The sequence below is a fragment of the Vicugna pacos genome, chromosome 25 (assembly GCF_048564905.1).
Source record: "Vicugna pacos chromosome 25, VicPac4, whole genome shotgun sequence".
Taxonomy (NCBI): Eukaryota; Metazoa; Chordata; class Mammalia; order Artiodactyla; family Camelidae; genus Vicugna; species Vicugna pacos.
The window spans coordinates 30,960,606-30,983,233 of NC_133011.1; the positions used below are offsets into that span (position 1 = coordinate 30,960,606).

Below are 22,628 nucleotides of genomic sequence, written 5' to 3' on the forward strand. Positions count from 1 at the left end.
TTAGAAAAATGAAAGCTGATTTTTATTTTATCATCAACAGCCATTCTTTAAACATGAACATGCATACGTAATATTCTACGCACACATCACAGTTTTTAACGTTAGTTAATAAAGGTTAAACACACAACATACATCCTTACAAAAAAAGTCAAAATGCAAACTTAAAACTTTAAAACAAAAGTCTTACTAATTTAAAAAAAGTTTGTGTTGGGTACCATTTGTACAACACAGTTAATTTAAACATTTTCATTTTGGCTGCACATGAAAAAAGCGGCAGTAGAAAATAAAGTCATTGAGGGTTTTTAAATAGCAGAATAGGCAGTTTTGCCATGCAGGAGAAGCAATATTAAATATTAGTTTTCAAAAAAAATCCACATTTAAAAATATTTAGTTCAAGTCACAGAATTTTTCTCAGTAGAGACCCCAATGCAATGCATAATTAGCTGCCTTAGATGGCCTGTTTGAAAGGACAATGTCCCTTCAGAGTATAACTTTACTGATTTTGGCACAGAAATGAAGTCTTAAGAACAAGAACATGATTAAAAAAGAGGGAGGAGGAACAGAGGAAAGAAATAAAAAGCAAGAGTAAATGAGATAGTAATTGCAATCACTAAAAACTGTGCATTCTCAGTCACTGCAGAATACTGTCTTCTGTCTACAGCAGGTGCTTATTCCAGAACTGTCATTGCAGCATGGACTTGATCTGCTTGGAGGTAGTCTCATCATTCAGATGTTTTGTTGTGTACCTAAAAGTGAAACGCATCCATTTCAGGGAGTTAAAGAAACAAACAAACAAACAAACATAACCCACATCAGGCTCTACAATTATGACAAGAGGAGCGACGGGCCAGGCAGTCTTCGCTCACAGATCATGCCCCTTCGTTCCAGCTTTCACCCTCTTCAGGGCCTGCTGGCTCAAGTTCCCAACCACCTTTTAAACAGAAAATCCAACAGCTGTTGAACTTATTTAGAAGCACCTTGTTGAAATGATCTAGTTAAATTCTAAAGTAAACAATTAGCTGTAATTTCCCACGCAGGGAAGATAATTGTTGCTCCACATCAGGGGATGACAAATTATAGCCTGTGGGTCAGATCCAATCCACCACCTATTTTTGTCTGGCCTGTGAGCTAAGCATATTTTTACATTTTTAAATGTCTGGGAGAAAAAGTCAAAAATCAGCATTTCATGTTAATATATATACAATTTTACTGGAACAGAGCCCTGTTGATTCATTTAAGTATTGTCTATGATTACTTTCTTCCTACAACAGCCAAGCTGAATAGCTGTGACAGACACCACGTGGCCCACAAATCCTAAAATACTTGCTTATTCTTTGGCCCTTTACGAAAAGGTTTGCCAATCCCTGTTCTATTCTGTATGTAAAACAGTTCCACTACTACAGTTCTGTCATATCCCAAACCATTTCAATTCTAAGTGCCTTATTTCCAGGCCGATGTGTTTTGCTATAAGCAAATATATGATACATTGCTATAAGTGAATGCAAATTAAAAACCTAAAAAAGAATCATTAAAAGTGATTATTATTTTATAAGAAGATTCACAATTGGACTATTTTTAATAGCAGAAATTCAATAAGCAGGCCTACTATGTGTCAGGTGTTGCCCCAGGAGCTTACAATCTAGCAGAGGGAGAAAGATGAAATTGCAGAAGGTGTTATTAGGAGCAAAGGAATAAAGTACTGGACGGGGCCTTGGAGACTAGGTCATGCAGAAACCATAGGCCACAGTGAAGAGTTTGGAGATTATTCCGAGGGCAGTGAAAGCCAGTGGAGGATGCTGAACAGTGGAGGGATGTGTGATTCCACTCTGGCTGTTGAGGGAGAAGTGCAAGGAGAAGGAGCAGCAGAGGACCAACCAGGGGCTGGGACAGGGTCTCAGGGACCAAGTCTTGGACCAGATTAGGAGCAACAGAAACAGGTGCTCAATGCCTGAATGTGGGATATACTTTGGAGATAATTCAGACAGAACTTTAATGCTGGATCAGTTAATTTGACTTACAAATATCATCTTTAAGAAATGCATCATTTTAAGCAGGTGCACACATAGGTGGTCTCTCTGTGTCAAAGAAATTTAAACTCAATTCTTGTTAGGTTCATTTCGAATCAATTTAAAAACTGAAGAAAGTACCTGAACTCAAGAAAATCCTTAAAGACGTAAATAATATGCTAATTAAGTGGTAGGTGATGTAGCAGAGACTTAACCTTTCTGTTTTATTTCCCAAGTGCAGATAAAGTATACATAGCTACACATAATCCCACTGATGTCAAGAAATAAGAAATTTCAACATCCATCTCTTCATTTCTATTGTTTCCATCTCCTTTAAACAACCGGGTAGTGGAAAGAGCCAAGTAACATGCACAACAAAGAACCTACTGTGAAGTCCTGCTACTCAGCAGCGGCCTGTGCCCGCCCCAGAGTGGTGACTGCTTTCCTCTCTACACAAGCTCTAATCCTACTGGAGGGGTGTGATCATGAGCTTCAGCTGCTCTCAGATCCTTCAGGACAGAGCCAACCAGAGGCATGTCCCAGCACCACACTCTTACTGAGAAAAGGCCAATGGCATCTAATGTGTGAAAATAATGTGTCAGCATGTATGTTATTATTTCACTTTATGCACAAACACAAAGACCTTTTCCAAGTGCGTATGACTATTCTACTGAAAAAAAGCAACTATGATTTACCTTTATTCTTGAACTTAATAAAGAAACAATTATCTAGCACTGAACCTGAACTCCCAGCTCTAGCTCGCTCGCTCGCTCTCTCTTATGATCAAAGGCACTTGGTTCCAATTCTCCACCTGTAAAACGTAGATGTGGCTTGTTGCTTTCTCTTAATCACACATTGTAAGCTAGAGGTATTTATCATTACTACAGAACAGCATTCAAAATAAGCAGCATATGTATGTGTGCAGTTAAACTCCCATTTAAAAATTGGCTCAGAGGAAAATGATGGAGGGAGCATCGCTAATAAACTGGCTATTCACTAAAAAAGAAAACAATGCAGCAAGCATGTGTTCTCTTTTGTAGAGGTGGAAGTAACAACACTTGACAGCACTTTGGGGATTCCGAAATGCTTTCTTAACAATATCTTCTTAGCTCTGAGTGAAGCATATTAAGGGCTAGGTTAATTTAGTTGAAGCAGTGTTTCTCAAAATACCAGCATTACCTATATCAGATTGGGTATTTATTTGTAAAATGAAGTGCCTGAGCCCCACCCCAGAACTAACACAGAGACTCTCTGGAGGTGGTAATCTGGGAATCTGCATTCCCCTTTCCATCCAGATTGATTCCAAAGACAATAAAGTTCAAACTCATTGTAAACCCAAAGCTCAATGACAGAGCATCAAGTACATGGGATTTCAAGAACAAAACGCTGAATCTGAAAATAGACTCCAACATTTATTAGCTATGTAATCTTTAAGTCTCTCAAGAGCTTAAGGTATATGATGGAGACAGCCCCCCCATCACCCCACAACCACCACCTCCCTTACTAAGCTACGGCAAAGACTCAATAAAGTCACACACATGAAACTGCACTGTAAATTTACAGTGACATGAAAATGCTATTAATTATAATCACTGCTACCTTGCAACAAGTATACTTCTCGGGTGAAAAATAACCAGAAACAGTACATACGTTTCACTATGGACAAAAACTGTTCAAGAGCTGTCTCCACAACAAACCTTTATTTGCCGATCTCCATTACATGCTTGGATAGAAAACTTAAAACTGCCAGGTAGCTCTTGTCTCAGCGGTGCTTTTCTTCCCCTTTCCCTCAAACACAGATTGCTGTGTAGGAGGCTTCAACCCCCTCACTCACCACCACTGCCCTCCTTTGCCCTACAATGAACTGCTTTTAACTTTGAAAAATAAAAACTCTAGAATTTTAAATTAACGTTTGAAGCACAGTCCCTTCAGGGTAAAGAAATACATAATCCTAAAACCTCCTAGACTTCTATTACCTCTTACTTTAAAAAAAAGATTTCTTGTCACTTGCTGGCTTTGGAAGTCTAACCAATCAGAGAGAAAAGGGGTTGAGAAAAAAGTCAGGCTGACTGGGACACAGGGGGTCCTCAGGAGGGATCAAGGAGGAAAGACTCACAAGAACATCAATCTTAGTAAAACCAATGAAAACCTCTAGATAAAAAAATCCCAAAAACTTAAGCTTTTTGATAGGCTTATGGTTGAAACAATTTGACACTATAAGGATTTCTGTTGTTCCATTATATTCCTTAATCATTCTGGTATTCATTTAGAATAGGTCTCCTTTATTCAGGCAGTCACTGCTCAGAGGGTACTTTTCATAATCTTAATAAAATAGTTTCATGGTTCCACTCAGCTGAAATGACACAGCACAGATTTTGCTTTATGATGTACCAGGTGTGATTAAGTATTTAAAAGGAATAATAATCTGTTTTTCTCACAAAACACGTGGGGAGTATATACTAAACTGGAAATCATTTTATTCTATTATGTGAACTACAATGCACTGAAGTGTTCATATAATTTTTGTTCAAACACAAAATAAGTAACAAGCAAATCATCCCTCATGTTAGGAAATTATATTACTGACTAAATCTCTATAGTCAAGATGTTATAATGTGCTGAGATTTTCATTTAAAAATACTCCAGAATTCTTAGGTGTTTCAGTAACTAAATCAACTAAGTCTAAACTGAGAGGACACCAAATAATGACTACTTCATTGTCATTGTAAAAAATATTACATGACATGCACAAAAATAACAGAGATCTGTATTGTGAACACAGAAATGTAATTACACTACACTAAGGGGAAAGTGCCAGTTATAAAACAGTTTGTATGGTATTATATTGTAAAAAAATAACTTATATAGAGCTATGACTATACACAAGTGTTCAAAACAAAAACAAAAACCTATGGAAGGATATATGCCAAAATGTTAATAGTGGTTTATTTCAAAATAGTGAGGTTTCAATATTTTTCTTTAAATTTTCCTGTTTCTTTAATTTAAAAAAAATTACTTTTATTAAAAAAATACACAATCAAGAGGGACAAAAAGTGAAAGCCAAACTCAAGCAAAGAAATGAAGCTGCTATTCTAATTTGTGCGTGCACGCACGCGCACACACACACACACACCCTTCATTAAAAAAATTAGAACCAATATTTAAAAGCAAGATTACCAATAAGCAATATGAAAGCCTCACATTTCTAATTTGAAAATTTATATTCACATCCCTTGTGCTAGTCATATTTTGAAGTGTTTCTTACATAATTTACACATATGTATCTGTATATATACCCACCTGAGAGCATTGAGAAGACCTTCTACACTATTAGGAGGTTGGTCCTTAAGAACTTTGATACAACCTTTCATCTAAAGAGAAAAGGAAACAAAAATGTGAAACATCTTTTTTTTTCATCTAACATTTATTCTCAAAATAGTAATACTTAAACCAGCAGTATAACAATGGAACTCGTGAAAAATTACACACGAGATGTCAAAATAATTATTCTTAGAATAGGGGAGAAAAAAATCTATTCAAGTGTTATTTTCAGTTTGTCAGTCAAGCAAACTTATAGGGAACCAAATCAGACAAACTGAAGCACCACCCACACCAATGAGAAAACTAAGGGTTTACTAAGGGAGGACTTCCTGGAAAAGGTGCTGAGTAGCCTTTTAAAGGAAGGAATAGACACACTGGTAAGGAAAAGAGGCACCTTCTAGGTAGATGAACACCATGACAAAAGTAAGAAAGTTCATCACACACAGAGGACAGCATATTGCAGAGCTGAGATGACCCGCACTGGAGGATTTACAGAGGGCCTCGAAGGCCAGGATGACTCACTCGGAACTGATGGAGACGGCAGCAGGGCCTTGTTACAGGCTATTAAAGCAGGGAACAACTCAGTGAAGATGATATGTGAGAAAGATGAGCGTGACTATTGTGAAAAAGCACAGCATAGTAGAAATACCGCAGGCTTTGGAAGCCATGGAGATATGGGTTCAAAATCCTGCTGTGCTATTATTATTCACTAGCAATTGTATTACAGATCTCTCTAAACATTATTTCTCTCTTAGTACAGGGGAAATAACACCTACATCCTAAGAGCATTTTCAGAGTTAAATTAGAGAACAAACGTTAAAATTCCTGGGACACAGTAATTATTCAATAAATGTTAACTTATTCCTCTTTATATAGGATAGATATGAATGAAGGCAGGAAGACAGACTAGAATCAGTAACCTACAAATGAAATGCTAAGAGCCTGAACTCGCTGGGAAAGGGAAACTGGAAGACAATTCTAACTGAACACTGGTTATAATTCTTATGAACCAGACATGAAAGTGTGAGGAGAGAAAAGGTGAAAAACCCAGGCTACAGCCACCAATTATGATCACTGGAGGGAGGAGGGAAAATACATTGTCTTCCCTTTTTTTCACTGGGGTGCCTCTATGAGCTTTTAATACACATTTGGAAGTAAATCTTTCATTTAAAATGGCCTCTGGCCAAAGGAATGAAAGCATATAGTTAAAAAAAAATTCTTTGATTATTTATAGATATTGCAAATATGCAGAAGTACCTTGATGAGTACTGAGGTTTCCCTACAAGGAGATCTCTAGAAGACAATAAGTTATCCTTCAGTCATTCTACTCCCTCTGTGTACTAGGCTTTAAGAACTACCGCAAGAGAGCAGAGGAAACCAAAATCCAAAATTATCAGGAACTATAAAAACTAAATTCTGTGGTAGAGCGCAGCTTGTCAGCTCTTTAAATGAAAGCTTATGGTTTCCATTTATGGAAATTATTGGGAATTCTTAAAAACCATATAACTTACATCAATTTTTGAAGTTTTGGCAAATGCTCCCACTGGATGTACGTGGTCATAGAGTATTATGACGCCCACCATTACCCTCAAGCAGAATGACACTGTCTCTTCATTTGTAAATCTGCTTCGGTATTCCCTGGAGGGTAGAAAAGAGACGGATGGATGAGACACATTACAAATTCATGAGCTGATTCAACTCTTAGTTGACGATGAAAATTGTATCCTGTTGATATCTAAAAGGGATGCTAACATTATACTCCCACCTTCTCTGCAATGAGATTCCCAGAGAAATGAGGCGGGGGGGTGGTGGTGGGGCAGTTATGACTTACATATATGCACCTTGGCACATTACCCTTTCTGCTTAGCAGAAATCAGACAATTCTAGAGAAATCAAAAGTAGCCCCAAAGTAAAAGTTTGGGGATTGGTGCTTTAAAAGGCTGTCATCACCAATACGAAAAAAGCCACCAGCTTAATAGAGCAAGTTATGTTTGCTATTTAGAGGCTAACTTGATCTACACACATTACTGTAATACTGGATTTTAATTTCCTAAAATTCAATCATATTCTTCTCTCATTTGGGAAAAAGGAAACAGGATTTTGTCTATGTTACAAGGTAACACGGCACTGAAGAACAAGTCCAGAACCAGAATGGAGACATTCAGGCGCACGTGCGGGGTCAGCCAGCCCCTGTACGTAAGTCCCTGCACTTCCCAGGACCGCGCTCCCCCGGAGGAGGAGGAGGATGCCGACTAGTGGCTGCCCTCTGACTTCACAGGTGTCCAGTAAGACGAGTGCGTAACAGTGCTTTGGAAAACAAAAAGCTCCACAAACACTAAAGTTACCTAGTAAAACCATATATAACTCAGGGATGCAGGAGGAATTCTTTCTGCCTGCTGACAGGAAAGTCAAGCCAGAAAACACTGTGGTCTGTTATAACTGGCTTGAGAGAGAGGAGAAACCCAGAAGAGAATTCAGATTAACTGGCGGCGAGGGTGGGGACAGCACTGAGAACTAACACTGAGAGACGGGTAAGCAGAGTAACTCTAGCCCTTCAGCAAAAAGGGAGTGAGAAAACTTATGAGAGGCACAACCAGAAGAGCTTTAAAGCTCTTCCCTTGCTCTCAAAAACACCACAAAATCCCCACTCTGAAGAGTCTAAGTCAGTCTGACTGGTCTGAGGCACCTGAAAACCAACTGTGCTTTATACTTTACCAGAATTTACATCAAGCTGTCAAATTATTTTAATTTTGTTCATATGTTAGCATTACATATTGGGATATACTTAATTTCCAGCTTCTAAATATGACAGATTCATATCTGAGCAATCATTTCAACAGGACTGATTAAGACAAAAAGCTCAGCAAATACTCACGGTGTTTCAAGCATGACTCTGCACACACTAGCCATGGTGCTTAGACAATCTGTGGTATTTTCTATTGGTAAGTTTTTATTCTGTAGAAGTGTATGGAGAACAAAAAAAGTAAAAGTGACAAATAGTTATTACATAAGAATAATTTAAAACCTAGCATAACATAAAAAATCAGCAACTTTAAATACAAAGGAAAATTACCAAACTGCAAAAGGAAGAAGAAAGGAACAAAGAGGATATACCAATTCAACTGCAAAGCTAAGTTCAAAATGGCAATAAACACACATCTATCATTAATTACTGTAAATGTTAATGGACTAAATGCTCCAGTCAAAAGACATAGAGTGGCGGACTGGATAATAAAGCAAGAACCTTCAATATGCTGCATACAAGAGACCCACTTCAGGGAGAAGGACACATACAGATTGAGAGTGAAAGGATGGAAAAGGATATTCCATGCAAATGGAAAAGCCAAAAAAGCAGGTGTTGCAGTACTGATTTCAGACAAAATAGACTTTAAAACAAAGGCCATAAAGAAAGATAAAGAGGGACATTTTATAATGATTAAAGGAGTGATACAAGATGAAGATATTACACTCGTTAATATATATGCACCCAATATAGGAGCACCTAAGTACATACAAGAATTACTAACAGAGATAAAGGGGGATATTGATGGGAATACAATCATAGTTGGAGATTTTAACACTGCATTAACATCACTAGACAGATCTTCCAGACAGAAAATAAACAAGGCAACAGAGAAATTAAATACTACAATAGAAAAACTAGATTTGGAGGATATTTTCAGAGCTTTACACCCCCCAAAAATAGAATATACATTCTTTTCAAGTGCACATGGAACATTTTCCAGGATCGATCATGTACTTGGACACAAAAGAAACCTCAACAAATTTAAGAAGATAGAAATTATCTCAAGCATCTTTACTGACCACAATGCCGTGAAACTGGAAATCAACAACAGAGAAACAAAGGAGAAAAAAAGAAAAGCATGGAGATTAAACAATATGTTATTGAAAAATCAGCAACTTTAAAGTTTGGTTCCTACTCTCAATTTTGTCTAAAAATGCACTAGTTCTAGGTACTATTTTAGGCTCCAAGGATACAGCTACGAGCCAAGATCCTCCCTTCTCCCAAGAAGCACGCACACTATAGAGCTGAATGGAAACAACCGCATGCGCATACAAGGCCTCATAAGCCACAAGGTACTGAGAGTTGACCCTATGGGTACTAGGAAGTCACTGGAAACATTTTAGGCAGAGGAGGGAGGGAATGTGGTTTATGTTTAAAGAAGATTACTTGGCTGCTCTTTGGAGAAAGGACTGTACTGGATCAAGAGTGGGAGAAATAAGAATAGTCGGAGCATGAATCCAACAGTCCAGGTGAGAAGTGGGGGGCTGATCTGGAGTGGGAGGAAAAGGAAGCAAAGGGCTAAGTTTCCAGATTCAGGGTGTATTTTGCAGGGAGAGCCAGTAAGACTGCTTGATGGGGCGGATGTAGCAGAAGAGTAACAGTGCAAGGAACACCTTCCTAGGCAATGCTTACCTCTGATACAAATTTCGTTGTGGCATCGCTTAAGGTTTTCAGCATGGGGGTTGCCTCAGCATAAAACAAAGACATTCGATTTGCCAGTTCATTATTTACTTCATTTTCTCCTTCCGCCTGTGTGGAAAATAAGAGCACTTGGTATCAGTTCATAAATTATTAATTATAAAAGATAATCTAACACTTATTAAATTAAGTGTCAGATCCTGAAGTGTACACAATGCTTACTCTTTAAAACAGAAAGATTAAAAAATATTAAGACATTTTAAGAAGATTAACTTCTTTAAAAATATTTTAAATGATATTAAGCAATTAAATAAAACCTTGATGGGCTGCCTACTGTATACAAGGGATCATTCTAAAAGCTACAGGACAGAAAGATGGCTATGACACTGTACCCTGCCTCGATTAGGAACACGTAAGTATCCATGCAACATCCAAAATAACATGCTAAGAGACAATGACAGAAAAAGGGGGTGAGGGAAAGACTAAGTTAGACTGGAAGAAACTAAAATGGACATGGAAGAGTTAGGCTTCTGCGGGTGACAGTGGGCAGGTACGTAAGGTATTCCAACCAGCAGGGGGAAAGAGTATGCTTTCAAATTACTCGGTAGAGTGTAATTCAGTGGAGTCAATGTAACAAGGGGCAGCAACTAGTGGAAGATAAGCCTGGAATTTGATGTCTTGGAGGTAGAAAAGGGTTTCAACAGCTTTAGATGAGGAGAAGTTAAGAGGCTAACAAGCCTAAAGAAACCAGAAGAGATGCTATGCTAGACAAGCAACAGGTACAGAAGCCACTGTCTCAAACAGGCATATCAGGCACAGAAGTGCTCCAAGTCCAAGACCTCACTCTCCCTTCCTGCCACTATTTCTCCTATTCAATTTCTCTCCAGGATTTTTCCATTCTAAGAATATGGGGACCAAAAACTCATAACCACTAATTCACAAAATTTTTGTGCAGTTAAAATGAGAACACAAAGAGAAATTCTGTAAACATCAATGTTATATAGGCAAAAAGCAGTTTTACAGAAGTAATCATGGGCGAAGGGACTGAGTGGAAAACAGGCAAGTACCATACAGTTTGCTACATTCTGCTGCATCTTCCATAGCTATGGCTGCCAATAATTGCTAACTTTATTACTAGCTTCAGCTTTATGTGAATGAATGAACAAATAAAAGAATAAACTGAACAAACTGAGAACTGAATAATTATTACCACCCCTTAATTCAAAGAATTAACTTACTGGAACATTATTAATCCTCATACGACTCAATGTTCTTCTGTAATAGCTGAAATCATTCTGTATGGCAGGATTTGTCATCTGAAGAGGATATTTATGAAAGAAAAAGGTATTATGTGCTAAATGATAGTATATAAAAATTAAGTGAAAGATCTACTAAATACAGCTTTAACTAGTTAAGTAATATTCTCTAATTTGTAATAGCATTTTAAGAACAAAATCAGTATCACCCAAGATCACTCTTTGTACTTAAATTATATAACACTGTACACAGCCATTAACTGAACATATAAAACTGGGCAGACTGTTTTCAGTCATGGTCACTATACCTTCCTTCTTTTCATTAATTTCAGGTAATATACCAAAAGGTTGTTTACCAAAAAACAGTATTACCAAATAAACAAAAACAAAAAGGAAAGTGTAAGCACTCATTTTGGATTATTACAATAAAAGTGTGTGTGTGTGGTGTGGTCAAAAGGGCAATCTTCAGACTAAAACTTTATATACAAATCAGGTACGCTCAAAAGTATTAATAAAAGAGAAAAGTTGTCTATGATACAATGTTTATACAATGTTGGAGTTAGGAATCTAGCTCTTCCATTTTCTAGACAAGGTACCTGAGGCCCTGAAAAGTCAAAGAACCTGCACCTCCTAACTGGTTACTGTGACAGAGCCTCAGTGGGACTCAGGTCTCCTGATATGCAATCCAATGCTTCTTTCTTTAACACTCACTCCTTCTAACAAAAGGACATTTATAGGTAGATAGATAGGAAGGGGAGGTGGGGGGAGAGAGAAAGGGAAGGAGGGAGGGAGGGGAGGGGTGAGGTGGGGTGGGAGAAAGCAAGGAAGAAAGAAAAAATATCCTAACATTTTTATATAAAAGAATGTTGGAAAAAACTGGGGATGAGCAGGAAAAACATATTAGAAAAGGTCAATATTGTTTCAGAGATGATTTTCAAAATTAAGTTACATGAAGACTGAAACTGGGTAATATGCTACTGGCTACGTAAGTATCAAAAGGCCCATATAATTTTTAAATCCAGTTTCCTATTTTTGCTAAAAACCAGCAGATATCATTCAAACACCTTTTAACAAGGTCTCCAGGCATTTCCTCCTAGTGCTTATTGGAAGACTCGCCGAGTTGCATACAAGGGCCAGCAAAACAATCCTACCTTGAGTTCATCAAACCGGAGTGTAAAATGAAGAATTTCTGCAAACTGTTTAGCAAGAGCCTGCTCTCGCTCTAGATGCTGGGTGGGAGAATATGGGGTACTTGTCAAGGCTCCCAGAAGACCTCTTAATGCTGCTTCTAAAGAAAAAAAAGTTAAAATGTTATCTGTATCTCTCTGATACTTGTTTATTAAAAAGTGAGCATTTTTTAATCTATTTCAATTCCCATAAAACTAAGGTCTCTTTAAAAGCCAGATTATCTAAACATAACACTCAAACTGAATACTGTTTAACAGAATAAAAACCCTAAAGTGACTAATTCAATTTCCATAAACCCAAATTCAAAATCATGCAGAGTATGAATTTGAATTAAATTCCAGGATCAAAGGACAAATTTTATATTATTTTCACATTCTACACAGTGTTGATTTTTATGAAATGGTAACTGTCACCTACAGCTGAGTAACTTCTTCAAGTGGCACTGTGGCCACAGAGTCAAATCTGTACATGGGTATGAATGAATTACCAATTTTACATACTTTGAATATACTGTTTATTTATAAACACAAACTGCTTTCTTTCAGCTATTAAAGGAAACCAAATATTCTGTTTAATAATTAGCTTCCTGAGTGTTTTGGAGCCTGGCATCTCAGGACCATAATATAGATGTTCTAATTCATTATGTAAGTAAAACTGTCCCTTTAAAACAACTGCTACTTTTGGAATGCCAGACTAGTAAATAGTGTGTCTAAAAATGGAAATACTGATATTTCACTTCAAAAAAAAATATTGATATTACACTTCATACTAATTCAGTTACAGATTACAGAATCAGAAAACAATGCTAGATTCTATTCTTAGAAAACAAGAGCTTACAGAGTTAGATGGTGATCTGACATTAATGAATAAATGCCAGATCAATAAACAAACATTTATTAATAATAATAAATTTATGTCAGATCATCAACGTTTAAGTTAAAAAAATATCAACTCTGTTTATGAAGACCCAATTATGAACTTATACTCCATACTTATATATGCTTAACCCTAGTCTGTCAACTAACTTTTCACCATCAACTATGACATGGGCATTACAGTCATATAAACTGAGTCTCAAGAGTGTCCAAGGGTGAAGCTCGTAAATGCTCAGTGTTCCTGATTTCACAGCCGTATTCCTTTCACCATAATAAACTGTTTCTCAAATAAAGCAACTTTCTAATTAGCCATCTATAACCCTATAAAAGATTAATTTACTGATTACTACTAACAGGAAGCACTCCTTATGTGTCTATTATGTGCCAGGTGCTCAGCTAGACACTTCACAGACATTACCTGTAATCCACATGGCAACTCCAAATGACAGTTTTTATCTTTTTTTATAATAAGTCAGAAAATGTATTCACAGTCTAATATGTGCCAGGCGCTGGGGAAACAGAGATGAAGATACTCATGCCCTGCGCCCACACAGAACCTAGTTATATAGAGAAGGCAGACAACTTACTACAGCTGGGATATGTATCACGGCACTGTAGAAAGGCCTGACAACGGGACCTTACCTAGTTGAAGACTCAGGACAAGGTCTCCCTGAGTAAGCGACATCTGGGCTGAGACTGGCGCGTGCACTACGGATGAGCAAGAGTTTGCACACAGACAGGGCAGGGAGCCAGGTCCTGAACGGAGAAGAGCATGGCAGCAGAGAAACTGCAGGACCAATGCAGGTGGAACAGAGAGGCAAGAAGGAAAGTAACCGAAGACTAAACAGGCACATGATCTGTGTGCCATATTAAGCCCCCTGGCCTTGTCACTCTGATGTCCCTGGAGAAACCATTTAAGCAGGGTAGTGACATCAGACTGGCATTTAAAAACTCCACTGTATCCGCAGTGTAGAGAGTGGACTATGGGAGTATAGATGGCTTATAGAGGTGCAAGAGTGGGTGTGAAGATCAATTAAAAGGAAAAAAATTGGCTATTTTGAAAAATTGTTTACTTCTCCCAATATTCATCCCATGTATTGGCATTAACGTAAGTGGAAAACAAATCTGAGAGATGTGCAAACTGGAAAAACTATTTTAAAAACAAAAAGAGCTGTTAAAGAAAAAGAAATTTGCATTTCCTAGATTTTATCAAGTCTCAGTGTTAACTTCAGCATTCAAAGTGCTCTACCCCTTTGGGGAATGGGAGACACTCCCCACCCCCACACCCAGAGGTGGAATCAGGTCACATGGCTGAGCTGGGGCAGCCAATGACTGCAGCTGGAGAACTGTCCAGGGAGGCCTGAAGCCCTCAATGGCAGCTCTGTCATAGAAAAGAAACTCAAGATGATAAGGCTGCTTATTTGCCTCCGAAGCAGATAATCAGCCTGGGATCCTCTGGTGATACAAGCCAGTCCTGCCAGACTATAATGCCCTGCGACAAGAGGGAAATCAGAGACAGAGGTCCCAGAAGGTGGCTCAGAGGTCTCTGGCTGAGCTGAAAAGACAGGGAGGTCAAAGAAGAGGTCATCTAGGAATGGGTCTCTCTGATGAAGCTCCTAAAAGAAAACCATGTGGTCATGATTCTTATAAAAGGTGATGACAAGGAGGAAATCAGCGGGCTACTTAAGTCCTAATTCTGGCAGAAGTTAGCTGGTAGACCAGTGCAGAAGCCAAAGCTACTTAAGAAGGCTGCAAGAAAGAATTGAGTGGGAAAAGTAACAGATGAGTCTACAAAGTAGACCAAGAAAGAGAAACAAATGGATGGATGACTGAGAAGAGAGGACTCCCTTCGAGACAAGAGCCATTTATTTTCACCAACTGCCTTCCACTAACTATCAAAGACCAGTCCTTGAATCCTCAGAAGATACATGGGGAGATTTGAGACAGCCAAGAGATATGACAACAATTATTGCGGGCACCTTAGAACCTTCTGAATAGATGTCGATAAATTTAGCCCGGTGAAAAGGAGTCAGCGTGTTGGCTAGACTCTTTCATTATGACCCCTGGAGGTGACCCCTACAAGCCCTTGGACCAGGAGGAAGACTGAGCAGTTTGTCAACCATCTGATCACACAACCTTCCCTCAGGCAGCTGCCTCCACCGAGAAAGGCCTCAGACTGAAACAGGCAAGTACAAGATGTTTTCCCAAGCCAGCAAGGTTAAACCCTTCCAAATTAGTCAAGTGATCCCTTCCTCGTCTCTCTACAGATATGCAAACCACCAAGGGGTCAGGGTCCCTCTTCTGGAGTACACCCGTGGTTTATCTGTAGTGCTTGAGCCACACAACCCTCTCCTTGGGATTCTGAAGGACCACGCACAACTTGATAGCTGTGCGGTGCTCTCTGTGCTGTCTGTGGTGTTCAGCTCTCGGTCAACAGTGAGGTAGGAAGAGAAGAGACGAGAGATTAAGTGGACTTAAAGCAGAGGGCTCAATGGACAGAGGTCCAGATAGGATACTGAAGCTCAGAGAATTGAATGATGTAACCAAGACCACACAGCTAATAACAGCAAACACCAGAATTCAAAGATAGGCCATTATTCCTCCCAAGCCTAAAATCCATTATTATTGCTTCTCCTAAATACCCAACACATATTTGAAATATCAGATGTACGTATTCATTAATCCATCACTCATTCGCTCATTGAACACTGAGTTCCCATCACACGCAAGGAAGGATATGCATCCTGTCAGCAAGGAAACTGGAAACATTATGAACGAGGTTACCGGCCAAGAGATGAGGAGCAAACCACCAGAACTCAAATTTGTATTTCGCTCATCCCTTCAGAAGCCCCTCGACGACAGTAATGAAGGTTCAAGGCTCCCACATGACAGAATAAAAACTGATAGCTTTTCGCTATTACCTATGTTACTATACCATCTGCTGGAACACAGCACCTGTGCCAAAACGCACACCACTAGCCCAATTTAACTTCAATAGTTAAAATACGAGAAAACATGTAAGCCTGACTGGTTTGGCCTATTTTACAAGTATTCTTTCTTTTCACTGGCAGATGCTGAGAGACGAAGATGAGCTACAGTATGACCCGAGCAGCATCTAAAGCAATTTAACTTCAAAAGCTGCTACGAACTAGCAACCAAGAAAAACTGAGTAGAAGTGAAGGTAGCAAGATGAGAAGACCTAGGCTCTCTGAAGTTACAAAGTTACATAGATACTTGACGGAAAGAACTGCTTGGGAAAATAATTTGTAGTTCTTATTTCTAGTAAGAAAAGGATAATTTACACAAACATTTCTATTTTAACTATTATTTGTCCTTGCATTTAACAGTGTGTATTGCATATAAGGAAAAAATAGCAATTCTCTTACTCTTTTAAAAATATAGACATTAAAAAAAACGGAATTTCAACTTTAAAGTAGAGGTTGCAAACACAAATAGCCAAGTAGCTAATATAAAGGCATAAAGAGAGCTAGATATAAAACCCTAGGATGCAGTAGGGACCTACTGCAAACCAGAAAGCACATACCCTAACTAGTGGACACAAAGTGGGTCTGCCACCTAGCTTCACCTACTGAGAGGCCGATCAATGGATTAATTGTTGCTTAACCTAGTGATTTCTCCAAAGCAACCAAAGAATTACAACACACACACACACACAAAATACAAATATTTTAAAACTTGGCAACTAATAAGGAATTTTTTAAAAAACTTGTGGGTCAAAAAATCACATCTTAGGTCTACATTTAGCATATGAGCCCCAAGTTGACTTCTACATTATAGTACTGGTTTCCTTATCAAATTGTATGTACTCATTTGGAATACATAACATATTTATATGACTAAAAAATCAAAACTATATAAAAACATGTGTCAAAAACTTAAATTTAACTGTTTCAAATTTCTAACACATCTATACTACTCCTCCTCAATGCTTACAAGTTCACAAAATAAAGCTCTTCCAATTTACATCTTTCAGATTACACAAGCAGCTAAACAGCTAAGTCTTACCTGCTCTGCCTCCTCCTTCTCCATGAAAAAGAAATCCAATTTGCTTACTCATTAAATTAAAGGGACAATTCTGATCTCTGAATAATTTTTCCCATTCAAGGGAAAAAGTAGATGGTTTTGAATTCTTTTTACTTAATAACTCCCTAGATAACTTTAACATTAGCCTCCTATTTCTCATCTTGTACAGTTTTAGGTACATGAATTGATCATAATTAGCAATGATCTTAAGAACATAAAGATCTAAATAACCCAAGAGCCTAAGGATGAATTGCCACGTATGGAAAAGGATTTGCTAGTGAGCTGGAGAGAAATTCTACCAAGTGGTTTCTCATTATAGGCATAATAGGACCCTTAAAGCTGCAAAAATTCAGAGATTTCCCTATGGAAGTTGTAATTTATTGAGGAAAATGGTCTAGATAAATTTAAGATCTGGATTGAAAGGGATGATAAAAAGATCATGCTGTTATCTTGTAACAAGCTTGTGTTACCTATGTAACATGTAAATTTAGTAATGTGAACACAGAATACTGTAAATAACTTCTAATATCAATAATTGTCTTTTTCATTAGGGAAGTCATAATGACAAAACTTTCAACTTACCTAACCTCTGAGAAAATTCATAAAATTTCTTTAATTTGCCTACTAGTGGAACAACTGCACCCCATGCCTTCTCTTGTAACTTCTCATCTGCTGGATGCTGGATTGCCTTCAAAATTCAGAGAATGAAAATAGTTAGATTTTGTTTAAAAATCACAACAGTATTATTTTTACATTAAAATACAAGCTTTGGCAAACACAGGAAACTCTGGTATAATCTCTGAAATTCAGAATAATGGACCCAGGAATGCTGAGAGTGGCCTTCTCAACTCCATGGATACTTTAAACCTATTATAATACATTTTTTGTTACCCCCACAATGGATTAGAATGGAATAAAAAGTGACACAATGTATGCTTGTTAAATATATTATGCCTTGATACCTTTTAGAGCCACAAAAAGAAAACATTTCCCAGATCATAGACAGGCTTTTTAAGAAATTCTTTGTCTTAAGGATTATTTCAGTGGAATAAAAGGAAACCAAGAAAGTAAGGCAATAAATGAAATAAGATTCCCAACTCTGGGAAAGGGTTAATAAACTTTCAGTAATTCAAATTTCAGGGTGAAAATCAGCTTTAAAAAAGGTAACAAACACTTAAGAACCTAAATCAACCTGAAAAAATGTGATTTGGAAATTGTCACTTACCCCACCCTATAAATAAAATCCTATTCTGGAATCTAAGTTTTCTTAGGTTTTTCTGAATAAGGTGAAAAACTAGTTTCAAATGTGAAAGGGGACAAAATAAAATATAATCTAGAGACTAACATAAACATGAATATCATTTGTGACCAGCCTTTCAAACCGTCAGGCAATCATTTGTAAATACAGAGGGTTATTTCCAAAGAACTTAATTTTCTTCCTTTCATCTTCTTTTCGCTTATAGATGCTTTTCTTAATCTTTTGTTCCTTGATTTGCTTTCTCTAACATCTTCAAACAAGCTAAACATACCATCTGAGGTGAAACACATAACTACCACCTGTTTATAATAAAATCAGAAAGTAATGGCACGTTTAGATTTTCCCAAGACACTAGTACTCTGACTCCATCCAAACAAAACCAAAAAATAAGAAAGCAAAATAAAACTGAAACCAGACAGATTTAGAGAATACTTTAGATACATTTGCTACAAACTAAGTAAACGGGCTATATATTGTTTAAGCAATTTGCTTTATAACCTTGCCACTATATCCAAACTTTCTTGATTTTTTTAAAATATAAACAAATAGGAGTCTGCAGTGAGTTCCACTTAGGACTATCTAGAAATACTGTAATATTAAAAGGAAATCTGACATTATAATATGTGACAGCTCTTATTTCACATTATATTAACATAAATATTTCAAAGGGACCGTGATATTATCCTGATGTGTACAAAGAAATCTTTTTAGACTCAAGCCCAGTCTCAATGGTTTTATATCAAGTAGTAAAAATTAGTTTATTTTATTTATTATTTGGGAAATAAGCAAACATAAAATTTTTAAATTTATTTTCTTCTCTTCAGAAGCCTATCCAACCTTTCTTGCAAGGATCTAAATAGGATTTTCTAAATACCAGCTCATTCTCATAATATTAAAATGCTCCAGCAAATGTCACCAATTTTCATAACTGAATAGAGTTAACTATTTCCCTGGCCCTGCCTTGCCTGGATGCAGAACTAAGACACTGGCTGCTCTTTTATGACATTTTATGGTTCTCCTTACAATTCTGATTCTTTCTCCTTTCAGATCAGTTTTACTGCTGTTAGGTAACACTTCTGGTAGAGCACCCATCATAGCCTAATATGCAAAAGGACACTCAGTAAAATGTCAATGGTTACGCTGTTATGGAGGAAGTATTTTAATTCTCATTTTCAAAAATGTTAAAATTGTTATGGACATAAAACATTAGCAGGAAGTTACTTCCCTCTCTAGTGGTTCATTCTAGAGAATAAGCTTTATTTATTCAATAGATTCTATCCTGAATTTTATTCTATTTTAGAGTCACGTTTAATAAAGTGCTGTTTAAACAAATATATATATATATGTAATCCACATCATTAGTACAGTAGCAATAACAGTCAACTCTCAGTCTATGTGTCAGGTTCTATATATCTTTGCTGATGGATTCTCCAACTTTATCCTCAGAACTCTGAATTGCTTCCACATTTTTGCTGCCATGAATAAGGTGGCCATAAAGGGTTTTTACCTTCCTCTTGAATGAGAGTCTTTTGGAGAATATTTTTTGAAATCTAAGTACCTGGTAAAAGAGTACAACTACTTTTACAGATCTGATTTTACACCTTGCCAAACTGACCTCCAAAAACACAACCATTTTACAGTACCACTTATGTTGATTAAGACTACCTGTTTCTTCATAAACCAATATTAAACTTTTAACAGTATATTACTGTATGCAGTAAAATTGCATGACAGTGATGGGTATTTTGTATTGTAAATCTGAACATTTCACCTAGTGTGTGTCTTCTCATAGGTAGAATGATTATTTTACTAAGTCAATTAAAGTCTTCACATTGACCTATGGCAGTTTTGGTCGTTATATCTGTTCTTTATGTATTTAGTATGTATTCAGCTTTTATTTCTACCTTCCTTTCTTAATTTAAATTGTTCTTCCACTATTCAGAAATCTTTCCTGCTTATATCCAAACGTCAACATACATTCCTTCTCAGCGAGGATTTCTTCAACTGCTTGAATAGTTATTATGCATTTATTCCCCATCTACAGAAGATTTAAATGCTATTTAAAGAGTTTCCTGGCTTACATATTTTATATCTATTTTTAAATATTTACCTATATCTCCGTCCTTAAATTTTTTTTTAAACCAAACTGTTTAATAACAGTACCTTTCCAGTAAGTCTCAAAGCCTGGTAAGATAAGTCTCTATCACCTTTTTATTCTTCCTTTATATTTAAGTGATCTTCAGTTTTATTTTTCTATATAAACTTTTTTGACTTTTTAACTATGAGACATTTATCAGCTTTCCCATATGACCAACCAAGGACTAACACTATGAGTGAACTGTATTTGGCTACATTTGTAACTCCTCAGGGAAACACAGCACTGCTGAGTGACTGCAGCATCCTACGGAGAAGTTCAGTCTTTGGTTACAGCGTTAAGAGCTTCTGGTTTCACAGCCCCATCAGCCTTCTTTGAAACAATCAATACATAAACTTTTCTGTCATTTTACTCTCTTCTAGATGATTACAACTGACTATCAATATGTACTCAATTAAGTCAATATAAAGACTGTGGGGAAACCCTATTTTTAACTGTAATGAGCTTTCCCACACAGAAGTAGAGTAATCCTTCCACTAGGAAGTTTAAAAAAAAAAAACCCTAAGAGTTCTACCCTGAAAAAAATATGTATCAAATAGGTAATGGTTGTTGTCTCTACAATGAATGAGATGTTTTGTCTTTATTGTTCGTGGGAGATAACTACAACCAGTTGATAAGAATTCAGTTACAAAACAAACTTTAAAGAAGCTTAATGATGTAACTAAAATAATTTACAGCACTAATAATCAACCAGGAGACACTATGAAACATTTTAGACCAACTTGTGAACTGGTGTGACCTACAGGGAAAGAAGAATTTATCAGTTAATTAAGATCCTGCTTAATTATTTAAAACTTCCACTTCCATAAATATTTGATTTTTCAAAATATGTTCAGAGAACTCACAGAAATGGTTACATGCTTTCATTTACTGAAATCTTAAGGTTTTACTCAAACTATTGATAAGTGGCAAGATTAGTTTAAAGCTCTTGCGTTTATTTCTTCAACAGTTACTAACTGCTTACTAAGCACTGTACTAGGTGTACAAAAATAAATAAGAAACCAGGTGTGTCCTCCTCAAGCTAGAGGTGCTGTAGTGAAGATATAAACATCATATATAAATGGCTTTAAAAAAAGTGACAGCTACCAGGAAAGAAACACACAAAATGCTAGGGCAAAAGAGCACAGGGAAGTAGATTATTGGGGCTTTGAAGAAAGGACAGGTATTAAACAGGAAAAGAAAAAAGGGCATGTTCCAGGCACCCCCCCCAAAAAAAGACAAGGAACTGTACATGTGCAAACATCCAGGAAACAAGCAGTCCAGTGTGGGAGAGGTAAAAAATGGAATTCAAGGGGGAGAGTATAGCTCAGTGGCAGAACACGTGTTCAGCATGCACGAGGTCCTGGGTTCAATCCCCAGTACCTCCATATAAATAAATAAATAACCTAATTACCTCCCTCCCCCCACAAAAAAAACCCCACAGAATTCACATTCTAATTTCCCTCAGTTAATGATACCACCAACTACTAATCTAGAAAGCATGGAGTCATTTAACTCGAAGCTTCTCTTCTACATTAAACATCCAATCAATCACCCAAACCTGTGGCCCCTTTGGCCAAAACATTTAATAAATTATCATCTTCAGGTGTCTGCACTTAATTCTTCCTTCACAGTACTCCAAATATCATCAGAGGAAGCAAGTTCGATACAGACTATAAACCTAATAGATCGATCCTTGATAATCTCCGCACTAATGAGTTACATAGAAGAAGGATAGAAACAGAAGGGCGAGGGGGGGAAATGAAGTAATAAAGTGTGAACTATGCCTTCAGGAAATGCAATAAAGAGAATGTCCAGAGGACAGTGAGTTTCTTTGCGTAGCAAAGAACACCTGAGAATATGCACATGCTGAGGGGAAGAAGTCAACAAAAGAAGCAAAGAAAGAAGATGTCATTTAGAGAAAGAAATTAAGAGTCACATTCCAGACGAGGGTAGAGAACAAAGATAGAGAAGTTAGTCTTGGTAAGAAGAAGGAACACAGCTTCTTCTGAAAAAACACGAGAAATGGAAAAAAGAGATGGATGGAAACCTGGGTAAGTTTAGAGGTTTGGGAGATCAAAGTTGAGGGAGACCACACCAGA

At 37.1% G+C, this 22,628-nt stretch overlaps 1 protein-coding gene and 1 non-coding gene across 13 annotated transcripts in view; both read right to left on the reverse strand.

The window, feature by feature from the left end:
• Positions 1 to 22,628, reverse strand: part of CYRIB (CYFIP related Rac1 interactor B) — a 137,844-nt gene continuing 115,216 nt past the window's right edge. For all 12 annotated transcript variants that reach the window (XM_072949709.1, XM_072949708.1, XM_072949718.1 and 9 more), the window contains 8 exons: positions 17,717 to 17,822; positions 12,179 to 12,315; positions 11,010 to 11,087; positions 9,766 to 9,882; positions 8,203 to 8,282; positions 6,839 to 6,965; positions 5,307 to 5,377; positions 1 to 746 (listed from right to left, as the gene is read on the reverse strand). In XM_072949709.1, the coding sequence (XP_072805810.1) occupies positions 683 to 746; positions 5,307 to 5,377; positions 6,839 to 6,965; positions 8,203 to 8,282; positions 9,766 to 9,882; positions 11,010 to 11,087; positions 12,179 to 12,315; positions 17,717 to 17,822 (780 nt within the window). In that variant the 3' untranslated portion in view covers positions 1 to 682. The remainder of the gene's footprint in view (positions 747 to 5,306; positions 5,378 to 6,838; positions 6,966 to 8,202; positions 8,283 to 9,765; positions 9,883 to 11,009; positions 11,088 to 12,178; positions 12,316 to 17,716; positions 17,823 to 22,628) is intronic.
• Positions 20,745 to 20,873, reverse strand: LOC116285431 (small nucleolar RNA SNORA25). The gene has a single exon (XR_004195117.1). It is a non-coding gene; the product is annotated as a small nucleolar RNA SNORA25 (small nucleolar RNA).